The sequence below is a fragment of the Abramis brama genome (assembly GCF_963993115.1).
Source record: "Abramis brama genome assembly, chromosome: 3".
NCBI classification, from domain to species: Eukaryota; Metazoa; Chordata; class Actinopteri; order Cypriniformes; family Leuciscidae; genus Abramis; species Abramis brama.
In genome coordinates this window covers 28,259,371-28,286,944 of record NC_139965.1, presented here as the reverse complement: position 1 = coordinate 28,286,944, position 27,574 = coordinate 28,259,371, and the positions used below count along the sequence as shown (strand labels likewise).

The 27,574-nt window shown below is 38.2% G+C and overlaps 3 protein-coding genes across 3 annotated transcripts in view; 2 read left to right on the top strand and 1 right to left on the bottom strand.

The window, feature by feature from the left end:
* LOC311080348 (chymotrypsin A-like) lies at positions 1-1,804 on the bottom strand. Its single transcript, XM_084110261.1, has 7 exons — positions 1,706-1,804; positions 1,460-1,563; positions 1,262-1,341; positions 1,026-1,104; positions 706-886; positions 349-482; positions 1-233 (listed from the first exon to the last, which is right to left on the bottom strand). The coding sequence occupies exons 1-7, from the start codon at positions 1,755-1,757 to the stop codon at positions 72-74; spliced, it is 792 nt and encodes a 263-aa protein (XP_083966387.1). The 5' UTR covers positions 1,758-1,804; the 3' UTR covers positions 1-71.
* A 1,131-nt stretch (positions 1,805-2,935) lies between these two features.
* Positions 2,936-5,155, top strand: ctrb.3 (chymotrypsinogen B, tandem duplicate 3). Its single transcript, XM_084109860.1, has 7 exons — positions 2,936-3,039; positions 3,242-3,345; positions 3,464-3,543; positions 3,644-3,728; positions 3,953-4,133; positions 4,585-4,718; positions 4,805-5,155. Exons 1-7 carry the CDS (start codon positions 2,988-2,990, stop codon positions 4,964-4,966), a joined length of 798 nt encoding a protein of 265 aa, XP_083965986.1. The 5' UTR covers positions 2,936-2,987; the 3' UTR covers positions 4,967-5,155.
* A 6,794-nt stretch (positions 5,156-11,949) lies between these two features.
* galr1b (galanin receptor 1b) overlaps positions 11,950-27,574 on the top strand; it is a 53,371-nt gene continuing 37,746 nt past the window's right edge. Inside the window, exons 1-2 of the mRNA XM_084107928.1 lie at positions 11,950-12,856; positions 23,016-23,081. Of these exons, the coding sequence (XP_083964054.1) occupies positions 12,161-12,856; positions 23,016-23,081 (762 nt within the window). The 5' untranslated portion in view covers positions 11,950-12,160. The remainder of the gene's footprint in view (positions 12,857-23,015; positions 23,082-27,574) is intronic.

Here is a 27,574-nt window from a genome sequence, read left to right as displayed (position 1 = left end):
TTGTTTTTGTTTCCAAATAAAACTTTATTGATGAAAAGTATGAGCAAGAAATGCTATATAAACATTGTGCTTTAGTTAGTAGCAATGGTCTGGTCAACCCAGGCACGGAGCTTGGTGACACGGGCGTACACACCAGGCGAGCTGGTTGAGCAAGTGCTGCTTCCCCAGGACACGATACCAACCAGCGTCCAGACTCCATTCTTCTCACAGACCAGAGGACCACCAGAATCTCCCTGTAAAACACATAGAAGAGTTTGTAATCAAAACATTTATCTATACATGTAAAACGAACTTTCATTAATCATATAGAAATAAATAATTGTCACATATATTTATTTGGGAGCTCACCATGCAAGAAGAAGCACCAGAGGCTCCAGCACAGATCATCAGATCAGTGATGTTGGTTCCCCAGTAACGCTTGCAGTCATCATTGGTCAGCAGAGGCAGAGCAGCCTGCTGGAGCAGGGCAGGGGTACTAGGGGCTGAAAGCACAGATTGGCAGCATTTTAAAAGCTTTCAACATAGAAAATAAATCAGGACAGAGCTCTAACTCAAGTTTGACCTTCTTAAACCATAAAAACTGAACAAATGCTATAATATATATTAAAACTAAAATAAAAGTTTAATCATTGTAAATGTAAATATTTTTTAAATAAATGCAAAAATGATAAAAATGCTGAAATGAAAAGAGATTCTGAAACTCACCATTGTACCTGGTCAGGCCCCATCCAGATGTCACACACTTCATGCCTCCAGGGAAGTTGTCACTGGTTTCAGCGAGACACACAGGAGACACGCGAGTGTTGATCTGAGCAGGAGTGGCCAGCTTGATCAGGAGGATGTCGTTGTTGATGGTGTAGCTGTTGTAGTTAGGGTGCTTGAAAACCTTTGGGAAGAGGATACAGATACGTCAGCATTCGCTGCAGCAATTCTCATATTCAGTGGCAGCAGTTTTCTCATCTCTCTGTTTAAACCTTGTCTAAGTGGTTAAGGTATGATACAGAAAATATGAAGAGTCAACACACCTTGCCAACAGTCATGGTCTGAATGGCCTCAGCGTTGGAGGAACGATCATGCTCACCCAGGACAACACGGTGAGAGGTCCTAATAAAAAAAAAATGGAACTTTTTTTCGCCGAGTTGCGCCGATTTATTTTACTCAATAGAAAAACATACTTATTCTGAAATAAAATAAAAAATGATGATAATAATAATAATAATAATAATAATGTATACTGTTTATACTTTTAATACTGTCTTACCTGACATTGCAGTGAGCAGCAGTCACAACCCACAACTCGTTGATCAGGGAACCACCGCAGAAGTGGAAGCCAGTGGAGTCCTGTAATGAGACATTAGATTTATTTATTTATGGATGTTTTAGCCAATATATATTTTTGCTATGTTAAATGTGTTTATGTTATCCATATGTCATCTATTAAAATTATGTCTGTTTGTACCTGCAGAGACACCTGCCAGGGCCAGGAATGACGAACTGCCTCCTCACCATTCACAATCTTGGCGTAGCCAGTGATAACAGGGGGGATGGCAGGAACGCCACAGCCTTGAGAATAAAAAAAATAACAATAATTTGTAGAAATGTTCATACAAATCCAAGCATTCTGCCCTTGATGGGTATGTATTAAAATGGACACTTTTATTAGAAAATTTGAATCTGTTTTACAGAGGAAAAAACAGCAACAAACCATAGGCAGTTCCAATGAAAGCAAGACACGACAGAATCCAAATGAAAGCCATTTCTGAATCAGGGCCGTCTCACCAACGTTTGAGGGTTTATATACCAGTCCTTCCCACACATTTACATATTTTGCTACATAAATTTGCTGACACATTGACTTTGAGTTTTCACCTATTATCAAGATTGTAAGTATTCCAGAAACCCCATATAAAGGCATCATATAACTCATCAACTTATCATTAAATAATATGAACTTTTTTAATTATCCTAATTTTCCAGATGCCTGAAAAATCCCTAGTCCCCTTTATTACCACTTCTATAATATGTTTTGTGATTATTAATTTGCAAAACAAAATCTATATTTAAATAATTATTTTTGATAATTATATAAATAAATAATAGAACTAATATAATTAAATTATATATATATATATATATGTTTGTGTGTGTGTGTGTGTGTGTGTGTGTATTTAAATAATGTATGATATAATATAAATAATACAATAAAATAAATAATATGTAATTATAAAAATAATAGAACAATTCAGTATTTAGAGTTTATTTGCTTGTTTGTTTATTATTATTTTTTTATTATTCTTCAGTTGCAAATGTGTTTTCGTAATGGAATCTATGAATAAGAAGTTATGTTAATGCTTTTGCCAAACAAAAATATTCGTTAATAACCGTTTTGGTTAACATTAAGTTCAATGTAAAAAATATATATATAAAAATTCGCAAAATATATGTAGCGTATATATATTTTTATGTTCTACAGAAGAAAGAGAGTCATACAGGGTCATGAGGGTGAGTAGATGATGACACAATTCATATTTCAAATTAAATGTGAACCTTCCAGTGAAGGATTAGTTGGCAAAATATTTAGTTGTTTATGTTTTTTAATCATTATTTTCCTAAAAAGAAAACCCGATCAACAAATAAAACAATTTGAATTAATTAAACAATAAGAACATTTTTTAAATAAAATAATAAAATAAAATAAAATAATAAAATTAATAAAATAAAATTAATCAAACAGAAGTGTTTAATAGCACATTTATAAAGAACTACCCGGTTTATGCGAAAATGCACTGTACTTTGCATGTTAAACATGGCAATGTTCAAGTACTGGTAAAATCATGGGATTCTGCACAGGTGAAGACCAGCTGATGCAGACTCTCAGGGTTAATTTTTGACCATGACATCAGGTGGCCATGCCCTCATTGGTGTGCGAAATCATGGTTTGGTGTTAAATAGGACTTTCTACTATCAATAATGCTGTCTTCTGCACAATGTCTTTCCTGTGGCTGCTGTCCTGTGTTGCCTTCATTAGTGCAGCCTATGGTGAGGATTTTTTTTTTTTTTTTTAAGTCATACTCATAGTTACTGAAAAGATCAGTATAGTCACCAGCACCCTACAGTATGTTAAAAAAATGTATTGTTTGCATTTACAAAACCATTGGTCAATTAGCCTATTTATATTATACTATAAAATTTCATTCAGTTTTCATTCTTCTTTGATCTCCTGTTTTTCCTTTTTCTTTAGGCTGTGGTGTTCCTGCCATTCCTCCTGTTGTCAGTGGCTATGCCCGCATTGTAAATGGTGAGGAGGCAGTTCCTCACTCCTGGCCCTGGCAGGTCTCCTTGCAGGTATAATGTTAGTATTTTAGCTAATGGTAGATTATACTACACAGTTTATACAAAGTGTAATTTGTTTCTCTCTCTCTCACTGTCTCTTTCTTTTGCCAATGCGTTGTTTAAAATACAGGACTTCACTGGCTGGCACTTCTGCGGTGGCTCTCTGATCAGTGAGTACTGGGTTGTGACTGCTGCTCACTGCGGTGTGAGGTGAGACTAACTTAGACTAATCACAGTTAAATCATTACGTTAACTATGCATGAATCCTGGGATAGACGTGGATTAATAAACCTCTCTTGCTTATGTCCAGAACTAGTCACCGTGTGATCCTGGGAGAGCATAACAAGGGAAGCGGCAACACTCAGGAGGACACGCAGACTATGAAAGTGTCAAAAGTGAGGCTTAAAACTTAAAACTTATTCCTCAATAACACGCAAGAGCTGGACACTTACATGTCCACTTAATAATCATTCAACATGATAATGCAACATGATAATGCTTTTTAGGTATACTAAACCTTTACTCTGTATATTCTCATTTATGTTTATCTCTCCTCATTATTTATTTACTGATTTTTCTATGTTTTGACATGGAATTTATGATTTAATCACAATTACAGGTGTTCACCCACCCTCAGTGGAACTCCAATACCATCGAGAATGACATTGCCTTGATCAAGCTGACTTCCCCCGTCTCACTGAATGCCCAAGTGTCTCCTGTTTGTCTTGCTGAGACTTCAGACGAATTTGCTCCTGGCATGACCTGTGTGACCTCTGGCTGGGGAGTGACCAAACACAATGGTTGATTATCTATAACATCACAGTCTATTATACATACTTGCTTCTGGTTCTAGATCAATAGAAATATCTTTCAAAATTTGATATTCATTCAAGTCTAATGAATTAGAATATTTAGAATATATTTCTACAGCAAAATAATAATACAAATAATACATCATTATATTATTGAAATATATTATTATTATTCTATAAAGGTTATATAATTGATATAATGCTAATAATAGATATGCCTATTGATCTCTAATTACATTATATACACTACCATTCAAAAGTTTATTCCTGTGATGTTCTCCCAGTAAAATTCTTACTGACCCCAAACTTTTGAATGGTAGCATAATACATGTTTATAATATATTTACAATACCTAACATGTTTTATGATCTCTCTCTCTCTCTCTCTCTCTCTCTCTCTCTCTCTCTCTCTCTCTCTCTCTCTCTCGCTCTGTGTGTAGCTCTGTTAACCCCTAATGAGCTCCAGCAAGTTGCTCTGCCTCTGTTGTCCAACCAGGACTGTAAGAGCTACTGGGGAAGCAACATCCATGATGTCATGATTTGTGCTGGTGCTGCTGGTGCCTCCTCTTGCATGGTAAGACTATCTTCTCTTCCTCACTTCCTCAATTTCTCTCAATATAACTCTCTCACCATAACTCTCTTGTCCATTTGTCTGTTCAGGGTGACTCTGGTGGTCCTCTGGTGTGTCAGAAGGGTGATGTCTGGACACTGGTGGGTATTGTGTCCTGGGGAAGCAGTCGTTGTGACACCAGTATACCTGGTGTGTACGCCCGTGTCACTGAGCTACGCGACTGGGTGGATCAGATTCTGGCTTCCAACTAAACACACAAAATGTATAGAGATTCCTCAACATTACTAAACAGCAGCTAACAAAACAATTTCTACGACAGCCACTCAAGGCTGATGTTAAAACCATCTTAAAACCATCATTGTGGTCAAACTAATGCTATGAGAGGCTTATTGCTCTTACAGAATGTCTGTAATAGTTAAATAAATACATACAACATATCATTTTATAGTGGGTTTTCATCGTGTTAGAAATTAGCAAATGGGTACAATACTTTCCTGGAGAACACAAGATGGATTTTACTTGTCATACGCAGATTTGACAGAGGAGGGCGCTAAAGACTCACACAAAGCGTCATATTTACTAACTCAGTATATTTTGGCAGATCAGGCTACTTCTTTTCATCAATACAATCTATGTTTTCTAGTATGCATGCATTGTGAAAAACAGTTAAAAGTTTTTAATTTCCAATAGGCAGTCTTTTGTTTATACTTACTTAGAGCTTTCAAATCTATCAAAGTGAGAATGGGCTGTATTATATTAGAAAAAAAATAATTCCCCTGTTATTCTGTGGTTATTTCAAACATAAACCTAACTGAAAGATGTTTTTGTCTATACATATTTTGGTGTGTTCAGGTTCAGTCTCAATCAGTCTGTTAAATATGAGGTAAAACGCCATATAAGGTGTCTCCATGGCAACCTCCTGATCTTCCTTAAGACACATTTACAACAGTGGAGTGAGTTGTTTCAACAAAAGGACAAAAACAAAAGATAGTGAAGGGATGAGACAAATTATAGAATAGGAGAAGCTCTCATCTTGCCACTCTGTTAAGACTGATAAAAATACAATACCCCAGTAACCACTTCTTAAATTCAAGCATACATTGATTTGCTAAAAGCTTGGACTCTTCAGCTCTTGGTTAGACATTGGTTGAATAACACTTTAAATTTTTAAAACATGACTGTAGTTTCAAGGTGAATGTCGCCTTGAGGTCACTCTGAATCAGAACCGAGCAATTGTGGAGCTTTGCTTTTTATAGTTTGCTTGCGTCATCCACCTTTCATCTACCATCCAGTTTTGTGTTCTTGCAAGGCTGATCAGACCAGAATTGAACATTTGAGATTAGTAGAAGGATCATGTGAGTTCAAGGCCACTGAGAACAGCTGGATTGACTGGAAGATAATATAGAATAACTCTTGCCGATTTCCCCATAGGACTGACTCCAGTATTGAGAGGGTTCAGTGGATCACAGAGCATGGCAATAATATCTGTGGCTCTGCCTCTCCATAAACCTCTTGTAGTAAGAGATTCATGGGAGTATATTTTGTTTTTGGACATTGGTTGTTCGGACATTTCAAAGGAATTTCACAAATCCAATTCTCACAATCAAATAGAGGAAGTTTGAGTCACCTGTGGGAAAAAAGTGATACTTTGTACATTTCAGAAAAGATTTTGATTTAAATTGCCTCAGTTGAGCACTAAATTAATGGTATCCCATTTCCAGTTTCTCTACAAGTATCTGCAAATGTGCACTAACAGTTAACAATTACAGTTACACTATAACAATCAATATAGTCAATATGCATTAAGAATCAGAAATAAATAGAATCCAGTCTCATAAAACATCTACAAAAAATCATATAATGGAAATAGATTATTTTAACTTGTTAATGCAATTCATAAATATATTATATTTCATTGTTAATTATATGTATAATTTATAATTTACCAACATTAACTGAAATCTAAAACAAATACTATCTGAGAAAGTAACATTAATAAATGCTGTGTTAGTTGATGATGCCCAATGCATTAACCTCTGTTAACGAACTGAACCTTATTGTAAAGTGTTACCACCATTTCTTCTTTGAGATGTCCTGTCAAGAATGGATACAGAAAAGAAAAAAGAAAAAGATGTGAGGCAGTACCTATAATTATCCTGGCACTGAGGTGCATATGAACATTTTAATTTGATTGTCAAGGATGTGAAGAGTATTTCTTTACTGAAGAGAGTACATTCAGTCGCTACTTTATTGTATATATGTATACACATACACATACACATACATATACAGTACATACATATATATATATATATAAATATATATATATATATATATATATATATATATATATATTGCTGTACATTTCTTTTTACAAATTATGAATCGTCCCCTTCAGTGTCTCCCTTTTTTCACTCTTTCATTTCATTTATATCACTCAGTCTCAGCTCAATAGTCTCAGTCATTTCTTTACATCACTCTACATTTCTCTTTTTTCTTTTACCTCATTTCTATCTCGGGTTTGAGTCCTCCCTAATGTGTGCCATAATGAACTTGAGGCGCTCACTCGATCCTCTATGAACCATATAGTTTTGTGTGTGTGTGTGTGTGTGTGTCGAGGCTTTGAAAAAAAAATTAATGTCTGCTTTAAAAACTGACTGTACTGTGCAACACAACCACATTGGTCGTGTGTTTGCATAACCTCAGCAACATGCCACTTCAACAACCCTCAAAATGAGGAGTATGGAAACATCAATTATGTTGACAGCTCTTAACCTTATTCTAGGTATCAGAACACTATGACGCTCATTCAAAAGGCAAATAGGAATAATGACAGAGATGAACACACACAAACCAACTCACAACTCAACAAAACAATTTTGGTTTCTAATTCTGGTTATTATACATAAACAAATTTGAACAGGAGTTTTCAAATTCTGTGTACCAGATAAACCCAATGGGATTAGAGAAGATGCTTTTTAAATCAAACACGACAATACAAAAAGATTAAGTGTATGGCAGAAAGAGTACAGGGAGAATGTTGTATAAAGAGGTAATTTGGAAACCTTGTTTGAAGGGAAGGCAGAGCATTCATCACACCCCCTCCCCGAGGTAGATGTTCTAAACAATCACCTTGAATAAAGACAACCAAAAGCCTTTAAAATAACATTTAACTGAAAGAGCTTCTCCCGCCCCATGGGCACAGAGGATTTTTTCCAAAAGCTTGTGCCAGCTATTTTCTAGCAGCTGGAAACATTATCACTCTTACCCAGCCCTTAAACATCTCAGTCCCCTCTCCTATCAGTCACATCCCTGCTATAACACATTGCAACACTGCATGTTCCTCTCCTTGACTTCCTTCAATGTTTATTTTCACAATGCTGTGTGGAAATGCTCGTTGACTGCCGCACAACCTTGGTTTACAAAGATGAACTGATTTAAGGGTGAAATGTCTGAATCTGAAATATAAGATACAAATACGTTTTATCAACACTATAAAAAAAAAGTTGCTGCCTTAAATTGTTAAGTACAATCAATATATCATATATTTTGATGAGTTAAAGCAATGTAAATACATATGTTGTCATAACTTATTGATCATATAATTTTTTATGCTACGCACCATTGTGGTTATTTTTCAAAATTTCTGTCTGTGCTGGGAGAAAAAAATAGATAATCAGATCAGTCAGGTGAGGAAAGTGTTAGTCTAAAAATATGTCTTAAGTAATTGTCTAATGCTCAATGTTTCAAGCAATAATGCCCTTAACAATCAACTGTTCAAACCACTTACAGCTTACCTACTTACAATATATCTAAAATTCTGCATGAACCTCCAATTGCTATCACACATGAAACAGATTTACTGTAAAAACTCACACCTCATCCTTGCCACTTCACCTATCTCTCTCAAAATGTCTACTTCATTTATATCAAAGAGGATAATGTCCATATACTTCTCAAAAGACAAAACATGAGCTGCAAGGCCTGATAAGACGACACCAGCTGTGTTTATACATCTATTCAAACAATTACTGTCCCTAAGCTCCTAGCTTCAGTGATTCTAAAACCAGTGATGCAGAGAGTCCTTAGGGGGTGGACAGCAAGAATGTAGGCTGTTACTGTAAAATATTTCATTTTAAATTTTGTTTTATATTAATTGGTTATTTTAGTTTATTTTGTGTATCCTATTACAATTTTATTAATGCATCGCATACTTACATCAGATGAATAGGCAATGCTCTCTTTAAAGAGAGCTGTGCACAACACAATTTTATACACGTATGAAGCTGGTAAAAACTATCTATCAGCAAAACAGAAATATTATTCTGTCTGTAAGCTTGGTTTCCTGTTTGACTTTAACTGGATTCAGTACTTAGTTTTGACCGTTATGGATAATGAAACCAGACAAAGGAGTTCAAGTGCTTCTAAACTGATGGATAAAGTTTAACATTGACCTAAATAGGTCATGGGTTCGATTCCCAGGGAGTGCAATCAGTGAATGAAGTGTCTTTCACTTAGGCCTAAAGTGTTTGCCAAATGCTTAAATGGGATTGCAATACAGTATTTGAGGTGATTTGCTAAATGTTTGAACTGGACTACAAAATGTATAAATGTTACTGTTGTGGTGTATATGTTTTCAATTTTAGAAGTTGCATGTCAGTGGTAATTTCCAAATTAACATGTTTGACATCAGTATTGTTAAAAAGAATACCTACATTTGTACTTGGTACTACTCTCCTACTTTGTGCCAATGTGATACAGGCAAAACTATTGTTTTTTTCAAGCACATGTCAATTTTGAGATTTTGGGCTATTTTGCTTCCATAACATTTTGCTTCCAGAACATCTTCTTTCAGACCAAAATATGCATTTAAGTGTTTTCTTATAGAGGAGGTAAAAACTAGCATACACATAGCCTACTGTATATAAACTTTTAAGTTTTATTCATATCTACAGTATATTCTGAAGGTTTTTACAGAGGGGTTTGTTCATAAATGTAGCTTGATTTAATGCTAAAGACAATTTTTGAATTTTTTTCTGGCTGTTGATGGTATTTTCTGATTTAAATGTAGTGATAAAAATACATTAAATCCTCTCTGTTAAAATTCTAATATGTCAACAAAATTATCATTTTAAACCGGTCTTTATCCAGTTTTCGGGCTTCTGTTCTGAAAATGTATGCAAATTTGTGCATTTTTAATCAGATAATACCGATACAGATCATTTTTATATTTAAACATAACATTCCAGAAAAATAGTAATATAAAACAATGTCTTAGTGTGTTCAACTGGGGAAGTATGGTCATATCTATTAATTCTTTTCTTTTTTTCACCCTATTCACTTGTGGTGTGTGGTGTCATGTCCCATTCCCTTACCTCCTGCTACTTGCTTCTGAGGGGAACAGTGCTACACCTCTGCTACACTTGGCAAATACATCAGAATGCAATTTGTGAACTTTTGCTCTGAGACAAGTAAATATAACACCATCTTTGAGTCAGTGGATCACAAACACCTGGGCTAAAACCTGTAAAATTCCATATGAGCACTAGAGTGCCTCAGGGCTGCTCGTTTTACCTCTTGGAAATTAACCCACCTCTTCTAGAAAATAGGTGCAGCTGCGGTTATGACTGAATCACTCAAGTTCCTTGGGACCACCATAACCAATTAAATAACCACAGCACATCACCACACTGGAAAAAAGGACACAAGTGATCATGATCCTAAAAGATCACTCCAGTTCCTATCCTCCAATGCATTACAGTCTGGTTTTGCTCTTCCCTTGTCTCCTCAATGGGAAATCTGCCACATGTTGTCTGATGAGAAGAACACAGTGCCAGAACAAAGTTGTGTGCCTTGAACAACCACTGTTTGCAGGTGTTTCAGAGCTATTAAAACCAACACACATAACCTTCGACCCTTGAGAAGTCAGACTAAAACAAAGTCTGAGAATTCCAATAACCATCCCAGATACAGTTGCATATTAATTTCCTACAACAAATATCATGTACTGACAGAGCACATTGTTTTTTTTTGTTTGTTTTTTTGTTTTTTTTTAGCTCCACACTCATTGTATAGAAAAGAGTAGCTTCAACATTATGGAAAAATATCCCTCCTTGCCTAGAGCTAAAAGTGTGAAAGATGCAGGAAAGTGTGCATATCAGAACACCAGCATATTTAAAAAAAAATATTCCACTTTGAATGATTCTCCCATATCTTTTTAAAGCAATTTTCACTGAACTTTAATATTCATTGCCACATTGCTTTTGCAATTATAATAAGACACCTTCATGGATTAATCTATTCATTTGGCTTTAGACAAAAGTCTTAAGTCTATTATACTTTACCTGACCTTTGCGGTTTTGCTTTAAGTGCAAGGCTTTCTGCATTCATTCTTTTGATATCAATCAAATCTTTTCATAGTTTTCATTAACACAGTTACTTCTTGTTTTATAAATTAATATCAGGTGTAGGCATATACAACAATGTTAAAAGCTTTTTTTTGTAAATGTTTTTTCCCCCCTTCAAGAATCCTTTCTATTTAATATGATTTGTAAATGGGTAATATAGCAGGTGTGTTATAGAACATTTCCCTAGAGTACAAAGATTGCATTGTTTTCACAAAGACTTTTGTTTCGCATAACAAAATGGAACATTCTATTCAGGAACATATTTTAAAACTGCACAGTAACAGCTGCTATAAAATCCCGGAAACAGTGTAAGGATATTCTTCTTTTATTGAGTTCACTGAACACTCTTGCATCATTTTATTAAGGTTATTTGTGTGGGTGGAACGCTGCTTGTGTTAGTAGGTTCTTATAAAGAACAGGACTGAACTACTGAAACTTAAGAAAAAAAAAATATTTTGACAAATCAGTACTGTGAGTTGTGGATATCAGCAGGCTAGTAGGCTAGGCTATGCAGATCAGATGCAGCATACAAACAAGCAAGTCACTGAGTCTGCGCCTGGTTATCTGTATCGTCTTGACACCTAGATAATGTAAGAACAAGCGTAAAGGTCCTCTGAATTTTTCTAAGCCAAGTTCATAATGACATAGCCTACACAAACATGATAGTGTTCTTTGACCCAACGACATAGTTATCGTTATGACAAGTAACATATAGTTAATAGGCCAATTAATCTTCAGATAAGCTATGCCATAATAATAGTGAATCGATCATGACCAAATCACGACAAAGGATCTTTTAACGCTTCCGGGCGAAAATTTTCCCCCTTGAGCTGGTGCCAGTGTTCCAGCGTCTTCCCTGGAAAGAACACGCGCCAGTGAATGATGTGCGTTCTCTCTAGTGCTTCATACCCAGCCGGTGCATTTCCCAGCGTAACTGGAGTACTCCACAACCGAGCCAAGGATTTGTCAGCGCGCGCTAACTTGAGAAAATGAGAAACCAAACTGGGGAGTGATTGTTCTGTGCTTCTGAACGGACTTATGTTCTTTTGTTTCGACCGGTCTTCTCGAATCCTTGTAAACATGGTGTTATCCCGAAATGAAACAATCTGGACAGAGGAGCATATGGACACGAACCAAACGACCGACACTTTTGGTCCGGAGATAGTGATTGTGCCCGTCATTTTTGGATGTATATTTTTCTTGGGAATCGTTGGAAACACTCTAGTGATGGTTGTTATTGGGAAAATAAAGTCAAGGCGCTCGAGAAGTACCACTAACATTTTCATCATAAATCTCAGCATAGCAGATTTATCTTTCCTCCTGTTTTGCGTCCCGTTTCAGGCCACCATATACTCACTTCCCGAGTGGATCTTCGGGGCGTTTCTGTGTAAATTTGTGCACTATTTTGTTACGGTCAGCATGCTGGTGAGCATTTTCACGCTCGTGGCCATGTCCGTGGACAGGTACATTGCCGTGGTGCTCTCCAAAAAGTCCCCCTGTATTCGTAACCGGAGGAATGCGCTCATTGGCGTTTGTGTTATTTGGATGCTTTCCTTTATCTTTGCAGTCCCGGTTGCGCAGCACCAAATTTTGACGGATCACCCTAAGGCTCCCAATAGCACGTTCTGCTGGGAGATTTGGACCGAACGGGTGGCCAAGCACACTTACAAAGTGACCATTCTCGTTATAGGGTATCTGTTACCGCTGGTTTTGATCACATGCTGTTATGCCAAGGTAAGGATTCGACATAAGATAAAAGATAAAATCTTGTAGAACTATCGAGGGAGGACTTATACCTGCTACAAAGCTATAAGTTTCATGTTGTAGCCTATCTGATTTATCGTTTAAAATGAAAGTGTGAGGATGAGAGGGTTTTCTGGAGCGTCTAAGAAATTATTAAATGAAAACCACTTGGCGCGTGATTGCTTACTCAGAACTTACTTTTTATGACAGTGTGCGTTTCCTCTAACTCGTGTCAACATGATTATGACAATTGCCATAATAATTCACCATGGAGTCATTCCGTGTCAAATCAACCGAATTTCAGAAATTTCCCCGCTCAAATCTTTGGTTTTGTTATTCTTGTGTTGTTGTTGATGTTTGCTCCAAGTTTGCATGCCTGCAACATAATAACTATTAAATATATCTTAATAACCTTTTAGATTCCAATTATTAACAAACGTATATCTTAATTTTTAAGGCCCAATATGGTTCATTTCCAGAGACATGGGGATCTTAATGTAGCTCCATGAGTAAATTGGTAACTGTACACATTTTCAGTGTTCAAAAACCAAATGTGTCACTCTGCATAAAGCCGATACTTTTTTCCTTTAAAGAGGACTATCTGAAGAAAAAATTATGTTGAAACAAATGCATATCATTTTTTTCTATCAAAATAATTGCATAGAATATATCTGTTTGAGTGCCATAAATTTGTGCCAAAAAGTTTGTGTGCCTGTCACTCAAAAAGTATTACAATATCAATATCCTTAAAGATTCTAATTTTTAATAAATTTTTCTTTTGTAATCTTTATTTTTAAGGCCTTACATAGTTCAAACCCCATAGATATGGGGATCCCAATGCGAATATGTCCAAATTATTCAATTTTACCCATTTTAAATGGTCGAAAACAGAATGTAGGATACTTTTCAAACAGCTGCTTATTGTTCCGGTTTCACAGACAAGGCTTAGACTAAGCCAGGATTAGGCCTTAGTTTAATTAAAACATTTAAGTAGCTTTTTTTTTTAAATGTGCCTTAGAAAAAAACAGTACTGGTGTGCATTTTGAGACAAAACAATGCAGTGACATATTCTAAGATATTCTAAGCTTAATTTTTTAGACCCATATGGTTAATTTCCAGAGATATGGGGATCTCAATGTGGCTCCATGGGTAAATTGTACAAATTGTCAATGGTCAAAAACAAAATGTGAGTCACTTTGCATACAGCCGATACTTTTTCTTTTAAAGAGGAATATCTGAAGAACAAAAATGTTGAAACCAGAAATGTATCTCATTTTTTCTATCAACACAATTGCATAGAATATACCTGTCTGAATGCCAATAATATTCTTTTTACAAAGTTTGTGTGCCTGTAACTCTAAAAGTATTAAAGATATCTCAAAACAGTCCTAGATTCTCATTCTGAAGAAACTTTTCTTTTGAGAAAAGAAATCTTAATTTTTAAAGCCGTATATGATTCAATCCCACAGATATGAAGATCTCAATGTGGCTCAGTGTTAAAATAGAAATGTATCTTGTTTGCCTCTTATGTGCCAAATATATATACAGTCTTTTTCAGAAGTTTGCATGTCTGTTACTCACGAAGTGTTAAAGATATCTTAATATAATTTTATTTTCATTTAGATTATTGTTCCTATGAAACTTTTTTGGAATCTTAATTTTAAGACCCTATATGATTTAATCCCATATTGGGATGTCAATGTGACAGCAGTTATTATACTGTGTATTTTGAACTCTTGGTAGCTTCAGAAGCTGTTAAAATGAACAAAATTCCTGTATCCAAATATCCCTGAAACTGATTCAAATATAGATTCTTATAAATACAGGTTTGAGAGCAAATTAATGTGCCTCAACTTGACCATTTCAGTGTATTGTTGGCACTCTGAGAGGTATGTTGTATGCAATTAATTTGATAGAGTTAAACAAGATACATTACAAGTAGTATTATTTGTTCTTCAGACATTCCTCTTTAAACACAATTCCCCAGTTTCACAGACAAGGCTTAAGAGACCAACTGAAAAGTTTAAGAACAAAATTCAAAAAGGATATTATGAGATCTGTAATACTTATTCAGTTACAGGCATGCAAACTTCGGGCAAAAAAAAACAAGAAGTGCTTTTTCCCATTTTTGAACTGTCACCGTTGGCATATAATGCAACAAAGATTGTAAAAGTCAACAGATTTTACTAATAGACCTACCAATCTCTGTGTAAAAATACTGTAAAATAATGATGCATGTAATATGGCTCCAAATCTCAGGTGAAAATTTTCATTTGAACCCCCTCTACAAAATAGAGAACTACTTCTTCAGAAAATAGGCTTTCTTCTTCATTTATGAAAAAAAAAAAAAGAATAATCATTTTTAATCAGGGACCTCTGGTTGAGTGGACATGGAATGACCCTATGGGCATTGGCAAAATAACCGTGGTCATAACTCAAGAACTTTTACAAACGTGCTCGAGAGCATTCATAGTTTATTCAAGGATGCAACAGATGGCCATGCGCCCACACAGAGTGTTTGGTGGGCACTTCATAATTCATTCCCTTTGGATTCAGAGATAAAGTTACCTACATATAGTAGCCTAAGATTATCCAAATGTCACGAGAAGATAAATCTTTTCCAGACTCCTCATAATCTGTTTGCTTCTAGCAAAGCTGGAAGTTATCTGCAGTTGCATGTGCAGTGACCTCATCGTAGAAAATCATTAATGTGCATCTGTTCCCCTTCGTCAGCTCACTATTACGTACGTCAGAATTGATTCTGACGAATTGGGATCTCGCTCAAGAGCGTATCCAGTTCGAGTGTAACTAAACGAGCCAATGCACATTGGCATGCGATAATTGCACCAGCTGCTGTGCATCGCGGCGCGAGCATATAATGAACGGCAGGTGCATCACATCCTTGTCTTTCGCTTCGGAGCCAGACGGTGAATGCTGTTCCTGCTCTGCAATCTTATCTGAGAGTTGTTTAAACTTCAAAAGACGAGTCTGCTTCTTCAGGACAGCGGCAGCAGCGCCAACACAGATTTGAATGTTGCGATATGATTTTGTCAAAGGTTTAGTAGACAGATGAAATGGAGGAAGATCACGTGGGTGTTTGAATCGAGATCACAGTCTTTTAAAGATGAATCGTGCAGTGTCTTAAGCCGCGTTTCCACCGCAGGAACTTTCCTAAGGAACTAGGAACTTTGGGCTGGTACTCGATGTGTTTACACCGCAGGAACCAGGGTCTAAATGAAGTTCCGGGTAAATATTTCCCCCTCCGATAGTCCCTGCTCACGAGGTAGTACTTTTTCAAAGTTCAGGAACTTTCAGGGGTGGGACTTGTGTGCTGCACAAGCTGATTGGTTGTGTTCACGCCGCATTTTGGTTGGATGACTCCACGCAGCATTTTATTTATTTTTAACCTCACTTTTTAAAAAATCTATTGCGGTTCGTGTCGTGGCTTCATGCAGTAAGAGTTGTCTGTCTGCAAATATGGAATTTAATTAAAAAAACTGGTGGACTGGCGACGAGTTTCAGGCTTTATTTTGTGGAAGAGGAAACTTTCTGCGCGTTCGTCCCAGCCATCTCACGGTCAATGTCCGCAATAGCTGATAACATACAAATTTTATATCTAACGTTAGCATTACGAGCTTACTGAACACGCTTTATCAGTGCTCGTCTCTTTTCTGCCACAGCTTTTATTATTAAGTCATTATGTTTACACATTGTCATCTATTGCAAGGCACTCCAAACCATGTTATAAATTTACTAACAGGATTGAAATAGCGCTTTGAGGTTAGTAACAAACAACTATTTACAAGACTGTCACTATTTATGATTGATAGACTGGGTTCAGGCTTTTTTAAGCGTATTTGCGAAAGAGGGAATTTTTGCGCGTTCGTCTCTGGCATCTCACAATAACTGATAACATGAACATGCGTTGTCTAATTTTATACGCATACGAGCTTTCTGAACACGCTTTAGTATCAGTGCTCGTCTATTTTGTTTTGTTAATTACCTCGTTAGTAAACCAATACATAACTGCAGCACAGTTTGAATCTCCTCCATACTTATTATAAATGTGGCGCTCAAAACTGATTACTGTCTGTCGCAGACTGGGAGGAGCAGTTGCGCGCAGTTTACCTTCCCGGTACTTTAGACCGCGGTGTAAACGCAGAAAGCAACCGGTCTGGGGCAAAAAAAGTTCCTGGGAAAAAAGTTCCTGGGACAAATTGTTCCGGGTAATTTCGGTGGAAACGCGGCTTTAGTGTCTTATCTCTCTCTCAGCATATGAGTAGCGCGAGGGCTTTTCTATGCATTCACGCGTCCACTTGAAAGGGATATTACGTCACTCAGCACTCAAAGATAACGACACATTTCATCCTCTGTTGAAACGAAAGTGGCTAACTTCTGTCAACCTCATTTATAAGCAAGGACAAAAATAAAGCAATTTAATTTGAATTAATATCGATTCTGTAATAAAAAAAATCGATTTTAAAATCATAAAAAAAAAAAAAAACCGCGATACCTAGGTGAATCGATTTTTTTTCTCCCAGCTCTATTTCCTATCCTCATATGACGGCCACGATCACGGTTTCACATGCCTGGGCTTAAGCGTGTTGAGACTGGGTTCGTGGGTGGTTCATGTTCTCACATGAGAGCATGACCACGTCGGCAAGTTGTTTGTCTCCCCTTTCTCGTAAAGGCTGGAGCTGCTCAGCGTGCCACGTGCCGTCAAGCTGCTGGCCAACAGTGCTGGTTGTCACGTCAACCCAGCGCGCGTCGTTCGTTTCAGGTCTGTGGACGGGGCCTCAACTGCATTGGCACATCAATTGCCTCGAGTTGCTCACAGTACGCCTTGCGCTGGGCCGCCTCAAAGGGCCACTACATGGCAAGCACGTACTTGTCCATAAGGACAGCACTGCGACCGTTGCGTACATCAACCATCAAGGTGGTCTACGCTCCCACCGCATGTCGTAACTCGCCCACCATCTCCTCCTGTGGAGTCAGAAGCATCTGAGGTCGCTTCGTGCCATTCACATCCCTGGCGTGTTCAATCGTGCAGCCAACGAGCTCTCATGACAGCTTACGCTTCAGGGAGAGTGGCGTTTCCATTCCCAGGTTGTCCAGCTGATATGGGACTTCTTCGGAGCCGCTCAGATAGATCTGTTTGCCTCTCCGGACTCGACCCATTGCCAGTTGTTTTATTCCCTGACCGAGGGGACCCTCGGCATGGATGCACTGGTGCACAGCTGGCTCCGGGGCCTACGCAAGTTTGTGTTTCCCCCAGTGAGCCTTCTCGCACAAACACTGTGCAAAGTCAGGGAGGACGAGGAGCAGGTCTTGTTAGTTGCGCCGTATTGGCCCAACCAGACCTGGTTCCCAGAACTTATGCTCCTTGTGACAGCCCCTTCTTGGCCCATTCCTCTGAGGAAGGACCTGCTTTCTCAGAGACGGGGCAGTCTATGGCACCTGCGTCCAGACCTCTGGACTAGGTGGCCTACCCCAGGTGGTGGTAGACAACGAGCCCCTCAACGAGGTGCCTCTATGCACTGAAGTGGAACCTGTTTGTTGAATGGTGTTCTTCCCACCAGGAAGACCCCCAAGGATATCCGATCAGAGTCGTGCTTTCTTTCCTGTAGATGGGTTGAAGCGAAGGCTGTCTCCCTCCACCCTCAAAGTGTATGTTGCCGCTATCGCTGCACATCACGATGCAGTTGAAGGTAAGTAGTTGGGAAAGCATGACTTGATCGTCAGGTTCCTGAGGGGAGCGAGGAGACTGAATCCGCCTCGCCCCCCTCTATACCCTCTTGGGACCTGTCTCTGGTGCTCAGCGCACTGTAGAGACCTCCCTTCGAACCACTGCAGTCAGGTGAGTTAAAGATCCTGTCACTAAAGATAGTGCTCCTGACTGCTCTAGCTTCCATCAAGAGGGTAGGGGACCTGCAAGCATTTTCGGTTGACGAATCATGCCTAGAATTCGGGACGGCCAACTCTCACGTTGCTCCCTTCAGGGACCAGGTAGTGAACCTGCAAGCGCTGCCTTCGGAGGAGGCAGACCCAGCCCTAGCTTTTCTCTGTCCCGTCCGCTCCTTGCAGTTATACATGGACAGAACGCAAAGCTTCAGGACCTTAGATCAGCTCTTCGTCTGTTACGGAGGCCAGCAGAAGGGAAAGGCTGTCTCCAAGCAGAGGTTAGCCCACTGGATAGTGGTTGCTATTGTTTTGGCATATCAGTCCCAAGACATGCCTTGCCCTTCCGAGTTGCGAGCACACTCAACTAGAAGTGTTGCTTCCTCCTGGGCACCTCGCTGACAGATATATGTAGAGCTGTGGGCTGGGCAACACCTAACACGTTCGCTAGATTCTATAGCCTGCGTGTAGAGCCGGTATCTTCCTGTATACTCGCCCCCAGTGGCCAGTAGCGCAAAGGACCCGTTCTTAGTGTCGGCTTGCAACGCCACTCCCGCCCCGCTGGGCCGGATACATGCGTCTATTTGCTCCAGTAGTGTTCCCCAGAAATGGATAACCCTGTTGAGTTCCTCCGTCACCCCTGTGGCAGTCAGACGTTGCAGAGCGTCTGACGCCAGGCCTACACTCGTATGCATTGTGGAACCTGTGCTAGGCTGAGTGTCCATATGTAGCGGTCCCTGCGGCGACCCCATATGTGTATTCCTCCACGATCAGCTCATCTGCGGATTAGCCCATGTCTTTCCCTCGACAGAGCCCGCTCTGTCATCTCTGCTGGTGTTCTTTCCCCCCAATAACTAGGCTGGAACCACCCCAGAGACTGCCATAAGTTGTACTACCCTGCTTGGCTAGTCCATATGTGTAACCATCACAATGCCTCCCTCTGGGGTAGGATGTGGCTTCCGCAGCACAGTTGCTGAGCTTCCGCTGTATGGCAGAGTCACAAGTTCGGCTCCTCAGCGGAAAAACAAGGATGCGATGCACCTTCCGCTCATTATATGCTTGTGCCGCGATGCACAGCAGCTGGTGCATGCCAATGTGCATTGGCTCGTTTAGTTACAGTCGAAGTGGATAGGCTCTTGAGCGAGATCCCCATTTATCAGAATCACTTCTGACGTACATTTCTGTTCCCTCCTCGGGGAACAATGGTTGCCATACGTAACCGAGACGTTTTCAATAACAGTACAGTAATTGTGGAATTATGACCAACAATCAATATCGCCATGCTTGGACTGTGACCAATACTTTGCGGTTTAGCCGTTTAGATAAACATTAAATCAAAATAGAGGTATATGGATTTTAGTTCATATGTGTTAGTTTTGAGTATCTATACTTTGTAGTCATATGTTAACAAAATTTACTTTTAGCTAAAATATGCATTTTCAAATTTACAGACTTTATCTTTTGGACCAGAAATGTTGATAACTCATCTTGGACCATAAAAGTTTTGGTCCAGTCAGATTCTTATAATGAGAATGTCTCTTTGTTCTAAACCCCATTGCAACTGACTAAAGCCCCTTTCACACAGAGATTCCAGAAAATACACTGTGTCCCGGGATTTGTCCTGGGATCGCTTGATTTTGGTTCATTCACACTGCCAGTGATTTTCTGGAATTTGTGCGTGCGTTCAACTTCACACACATTCCGTAAAGATCCCGTAAAGACGTGACATCAGGATGTCGTCATTTCTTTGTTACTTGACGAACACAAACTTTCTTCTTTGAGTGCTTCTCAATACTCAAATTTATGCTTCCTCGTTTCCTCGCTCCTATATCCTCCAATGGTGGAGCTAAGATGTGATGAAAGGAATCGAGGAAAGGAAACAAGGATGCACAAATATGAAAGGAGAAGCACCCTTTGTTAATGTGCAATGTGAACATTGATCTTCATTTAAAACCCCCAAAGAGTCGACATATGCGTCATCACTACGACACACCCCTTATGGCATTGGTCCTGCCTTTTGTTGGAATGGATAACAAAAAAAATTTATAAAATAAAAAACTGGATGACTAGTAATTTCCTACTACTTAATTCTGACAAAACAGAAATTCTAATTATTGGACAAAAAACTTCCTCACGTAATAACCTAGAATACTGTCTAACACTTGATGGCTGCTCTGTCAAGTCTTCGTCGTCGGTTAGGAACCTGGGTGTGCTCTTTGATACCAATCTTTCATTTGAAAGTCACGTGTCTAGTATCTGTAAAACCGCATTTTTCCATCTTAAAAATATATCTAAATTACGTAATATGCTCTCAGTGACAAATGCAGAACAATTAGTTCATGCATTCATGACATCAAGGCTAGATTATTGTAATGCTATTATGGGTGGTTGCCCTGCACACTTAATAAATAAACTACAGCTGGTCCAAAATGCAGCAGCTAGAGTTCTTACCAGAACCAGGAAGTATGACCATATTAGCCCGGTTCTGTCAACACTGCATTGGCTCCCTATTAAACATTGTATAAATTTTAAAATATTGCTGATTACTTACAAAGCACTAAATGGTTTAGCTCCGCAGCACTTGAGCGAGTTCTTAACGCATTATAGTCATTCACGTCTAATGCGATCTCAAAATTCCGGCCAGTTGATAATACCTAGAATATCAAAATCGACTGCTGGCGGTAATCCTTTTCCTATTTAGCACCAAAACTTTGGAACAGTCTTCCTAACATTGTCCGGGAAGCAGACACACTCTGTCAGTTCAAATCTAGACTAAAAACACATATCTTTGGCCTAGTATACACATAAAACATTATAGACATCTATAATTCAATGTTAGGCTGCATAGTTTAGGTCAGCCGGAACCGAGAACACTTCCCATAAATCCTGATGTACTTGTTACATCATAAGAAGGATGGCGTCTACGCTAATATTAGTCTCTCTGTTTATCCCAAGGTTTACCGCAGTCCGCCATATCCAGATCTGATGGTGGACCTGCGCCTGGACACGACGACAACACAGTCCTGAAGTGTCAATTAGTTTCTCCCCTGTGAAGGCCTCCTTCCCTTCCCTTTACCTCTGTACGAATAAAACGTTGTCATTTTATCTATACAGAGTCACCACGTGGCTACGCGGACGCGATAAATAATTCTGTATTATACATTTTTAAGGCCAGACAAGTAGTTTGTTGAGGGTTGATTTGTAAAGAAGGACTATACGCCTGCGCACATATATATTCAAACGCGCATACCTATGGACTGAACACATGATGCGCATGTGTGCGATGTCGGTGTTTGCGCAGAGGTTTGCGCAGAGGTTGCGTAGGTTTGCGCAGAGATAACTGATAATCATTTGCAGCTTGGAACCTATTTATGGGAGTGCGTTCTCGAGCCACCAGGCACTGTTTTGGGCGGCCGGAACGCGTTGAGGGTTTTCTGTTAGAACGGTGTCGTGTTAGCGGCCCCTAAGTTAATAACTAATGATCTTCGCAACGGAAGTGAATCAATCAAAACTAACTTTAGCTGGACAATAACTTTAATTTAGAGCTGCTGTAAAGCCAAAACAATCTCTGTTACTGTAATTTCCTATTATCACTGTAAAGCTGCTTTGAAACAATTCATATTGTTAAACGTGCTATATAAATGAAGGTGACTTGACTTGACTTTTGTTCACACAGGACGCGTTCCGGGACTGATCCCAGCAATATTAGTTGGTCCCCATCCCAGGATTGATCCCGGAATCAATCCCGGGACGCGTTTGCTTTCACACAGAAGGCACTCTAGCAATTCTATGACAATGTTCTGGGATCAATGTGTGAAAGGGGCTTAACAAGTAGCAAATAATAATTCAAAGACTATGAGCTATTTTCTTTAGATATGAGATTTTTTTCCCAAACAATATTTTCAATAAAGTAAATGTCAACACAGGATAGAAAGCTGTTCCTTTCAACAGATTTCATGCGCTCTTTAAACATTTACATTATGAGTATGGAGATCAGCATTCCATGAAGTGTATGGCTTTTATTTGCTAGTTCAGAAGAATGCCACTAAACATTAGACTACTTTTATTACATTTATTGTGAGTTAGATTGTTTACTCATGCATTTAATGTAATCAATGTATTTATTATGTGTAAATGTCATACTACTGTTTTTGTCATACCTGTTGTAAAAATGTAGTATGTAACCTCTTGTTTAATGGTGGATGAGTAATGGTATACACTCTTAGGCATTAATGTGGCTTTTTTATTCCAGGTATTATATCATCTTCATAAAAAAATGAAAAATATGTCCAAGAAGTCTGAACGGTCAAAGCGAAAGGTAAGAGATTTGTTTTGTGGATATGTGTTCTTTTCCTGGATATGTGTTCTTTTCCTGGTGTGACAACATTTATTAATATTATGGTCTGTGAAACTGGGTTTTGTATGATTTTTACCAGATTTGATGGCAAGCTGCCATGATATTACCACAGAAATTGTGAAAATTCATGCATGGGTATGAAAGGTAGTGGAGCATGACAGACCTCATAAACCTTCATGGATGATATAGTACATTTTTAAATAAACTACAACACATATAATATATAATTTTAAAGGGGACTTATTATGCAGAATTCACTTTTACATGGTGTTTGAACATAAATGTGTCGGCAGTGTGTGTACACAACCACCCTATAATGGTAAAAATCCTCCCACTCCTTTTTTTTTTATTTTTTTTATCCCCATTAATCATAAGCAGTGTCTCAGAATAAGCCATTTGCAGTTTCTATGTAATGTGACGTCACATTGCACAGGCCCTGCCCACGACTGCTGACGGACTCTGCCCTATAAGCATAGACCCCGTCCTGAGTGAGCTGTACACAGTCCGCCATGTTTATCTTCCCAGAGCATTTAACAGCAGCATTCAAGCAAGAAATGCATTCTTATTAAAGCTGCAAACGTTATTCAATCAAGAGCAGTTAGTGATTTTCTGTTTTTCTTTTGTTGTTTGATTAATTTTAACAGCATATATAGCAGTAGGTACAGTATATTACGCTGCTTTCACTTTAATACACATCTACTGTAATATATACACATGCAATTTCTTTACTTGCTGTTTACGTTCACAGACATAACCGACTGTGTTTATGTGAACTTTGTGCATTTTTGACATAACATTGTGTGTATTTGACAGTTTAAGTGCAATAAGACGTGAAAGAGAACTTAGTTTAATACTCAAAGGACGTGCCGTCTGACGTCCAGGTCTCTGAGCGCATGCTTCAGATATGTGCGCTCAGAAAACCATATATCAGAAGTTTAAACTGTCAGAGCTGAATAGGCTTCGCCCTCTTCTGGAAAGCAGGTGTTGACCAGCAGCTCATTTGCATTTAAAAATACATGCTTGAAAACAGCAAGTTTTTCCTTTCATTAAAAAATTAACTTCACATACACATTCTGGACACCTGAGACTTATATTACATCTTGTAAAAAGGGGCATAATAGGTCCCTGTTATTCACATTAACTTCTAGCAATCTGACACTCTTAAATCAGTAATTAATTGCAGTGTAATTTAAGCAGATGAATTTGGACACTTAGCCGCAAATGTATGGATTGTATTGCATTGATGACAAAATACAACACCATGTAGCATCTGCAAACAAATAATGCTGGCACTTTTCACTGAACTAGAGCTCTAGCAGAGAGTAACCATGTCTACTCTACAGTTATTGTGAGGAATTACACGTTCTGCTACGTTTGACAACCAGTGAGTGTTGAACAACTTTACGAACACTAACTCACTTGTGACAGTTCAGACAATTTCCAGTTGTCAATACAATGTTTTGAACAATTTCTTGTTGCCAGTATACTATTTTTGTGCTGCCTCCAGTTGCTAATACATACAATACTGTGACGCCGTCCCGTCTAGAATCTGCTATCAATACCCCAATTCACAGGTGCACGCCAGGGTCTGTATTCACAAATAATTTTATCTTACCACTAGGAGTCTTCCTAAGAGTCCCTAGCCAGGGGCCATGTTCACAAACAATCTTAAGGCTCCTCCTAATGTGGAAATGTAGGGGCAACTCTTAAAAATGAGGGCTCCGTCGCTTTTAATTTTAGTAAATGTATAATCTAAAAGTAAGTCACAAAGCATTTTAACGCTAAAAGTATCTCCTAAAACATAGGACAGCAAAGTCCTCCTGCGGACTTCTAAATCCCTAAGAGAAACGATCCGAAGCATGGCTGCTGTTGTCAATCTGAGTTGCAACTGAGTAAATATACTGAAATATTACAATTACATTGAACTTTTAAAAATGTATCATTTTAAAAGGTGTTTTCTTAGATTTAAACAGTCAGGTTTATCTTTTTTGTCTTATCTTTGGTGGTTCTGTATTATCCATCACTCTATCTGTACATTATTTTGTGGTTTAAATATATCCACTAATTAGTTAAATTGATTATGGAGAAACTGAAGAGAATAAAAACTGATTAGAATTAGCTGTAGGTGTAATACTTGATTGCTATTCATAATACGAAATTTATTTTATAGGCTACACAATACTTGGTAAAAAAAAACACAAAAAAACACACACACACACGTATACATTTCTATCATTATATATTTGTCCTTCCCACTGTCTGCCTACTATGCTTCTCAAACTACTGTGTGTAAATTAAAAGAGCGCACTCATAAAAAGTGACTGGTTTTAAGCCAGAACTCTTAGAAGCTCTTAGGAGAACTCCTAGTGGTAAGATAAAACTTTTTTTTTTTGGTGCATACAGCCCCATGAGTTTTTAAGTATTATCAAGTAACAAGTATTGTGTAGCCTATAACATACATTATGTATAACATAATCAAATATTATACCTATGGCTAATTCTATTCAGCTTCTATTCTATTCAGATTCCCCTAATCAATTAAATAAATTAGTGGATATATTTCAATCACATTTAAAATACTGTATACATAGAGATGGATAATACAGAACCACCAAAGATAAGACAGAAAGGTAAACAACCTTTCACCTGCACATCTCAGCTTGTTTTTCAAAATACCACTTGTTTGATATTTTGTTAAATAATGCAGTGACATTCATGTCTTATTATATAATTATATCTAAAAACTGTATAATGTGGCTGTATAACCCTGGATAACCTGTATAACCCTTCAAGAACATTAATAGTGCACAGCCTGAGCATTTCAGACATATTGACTTTCAAATCCGATATTTTAAATGCACTGCTTGATTAAAACTGACAAATTCATGCATGTCATGCAACCATTGCATCTGTGGTTTTAGCTCCTTACTTAAGATAATGGTCCATAATAGCCAATACGCTCCAGAGTGGTCTCTTGTATCCAGTGGCAACCAAGCAGGGTGTTATGGGGTGGCTGGGGTCAGAAGGGAATTCTAATAACGCTTTTAATCATTGTTGAAAGTAAGATTATCCTAACCTATGTTGGGATCTCTCATACAAAATGCACTAGACCTCAATACAGCTATTTTTATGCTGAGGTGAATTCGACCTTTTAATGTGAGAAAGATTGGTGTTAGAACACAACTACAAATCTGAGATCTGTATCTATAGCAACAAATCAGTAACCTTGGATCCTTTTATAGTAGATGATGTAGTCATCTATTCATGGGTATTATGGGGAAAATGTTTCAGAACATGGATTTGTGGGCTTTCATGTCGGTCAATTATAACTACCATGAAAAGGAGTGATCGCTATCTCGCATGATCCATTGTGTAGTAAAAAAAGAAATTCAGTCTGCAATGTACTGAAATGACTACAACAGGCAGCAAGAGAGTCCAAGAACTTGAAGAGAACAACTTTCACTGGTATTTATATATTGTATTTATGTATTTATTTTTTTGTGGGTATAGGTCTGAAACAATTTCTTGAGAGAATCATGTGAAGTTCTAGCTAAAATATAACATAACATTCAAACTAAATGCTGAAATTGACTTTATTACAATAAACTGCACCTATAGGAGCCTTCACACACACACAAAAAAAGATGCTGCTGCTTGTTGATTTTGGTCTGACCAATTAATTATTATTATTATAAGTTATTTTCGGTTTTTGAGAAAAGTGGGGATACTTGTTAGTGTTTAATGTGCAGTTATGCTGGGGTTCTTGAAGTGACGGACCCAGTGACGGCATCCCAGCAGAGCTCCTTAAACAGGATGGCTACCTGTGTACCAGGATGATTCATCAATATATCCTGCAGGTCTGGGAACAGGAGTGTGTCCCTCAACAATGGAGGGATGCAAACATTGTTTAAATTTTATTTAAAAACAAGGGTGACAAATCTATTTGTAGCAACAGTCGAGGTATGTCGCTGCTAGCTGTCGCAGGTAAGGTCCAAAAATCATGATATGTAGACTGGTGGAAAACCTAACCAAACAAGGTCCAAAAATCATGATATGTAGACTGGTGGAAAACCTAACCAAACATTTGTTGCCAGAGTCACAGTGTGGTTTCAGAAAGAATCGGAGTACTGTGGACATGATTTTCACAGTGAGACAGCTTCAAGAAAAATGCTGTGAACAACATCAGGACCTCTTCATGCCATTTGTCGATCTCTCCAAAGCATTCAACACTGTGAACCGAGAGCTGCTCTGGGACATCTTGACAAAATTTGTCTGTCCAAAAAAGTTTTGTAACATCTTTTTAACTTTTTAAGTACTTTTTAACATCTACCTCCTATGTGTCACAAAGCTTCTGCGTGATAAGCTTGAAAGCAGTAATGGGATCACTGTTGACTTCAGGTTGGATGGAAACTGAAGTGATATGCCAATGGAGGCACCACCTACTATGCCTGTTT

Coding starts and splice junctions, on each gene's coding strand:
- ctrb.3 (XM_084109860.1), top strand. CDS start 2,988: ATGTCTTTCCTGTGGCTGCTGTCCTGTGTTGCCTTCATTAGTGCAGCC. Junction 3,040..3,241: donor CTTCATTAGTGCAGCCTATG/GTGAGGATTTTT, acceptor CTTTTTCTTTAG/GCTGTGGTGTTCCTGCCATT. Junction 4,134..4,584: donor GGGAGTGACCAAACACAATG/GTTGATTATCTA, acceptor CTCTGTGTGTAG/CTCTGTTAACCCCTAATGAG.
- LOC311080348 (XM_084110261.1), bottom strand. CDS start 1,757: ATGGCTTTCATTTGGATTCTGTCGTGTCTTGCTTTCATTGGAACTGCC. Junction 1,342..1,459: donor CCTGGCAGGTGTCTCTGCAG/GTACAAACAGAC, acceptor GTCTCATTACAG/GACTCCACTGGCTTCCACTT. Junction 1,105..1,261: donor GCTGCTCACTGCAATGTCAG/GTAAGACAGTAT, acceptor TTTTTTTATTAG/GACCTCTCACCGTGTTGTCC.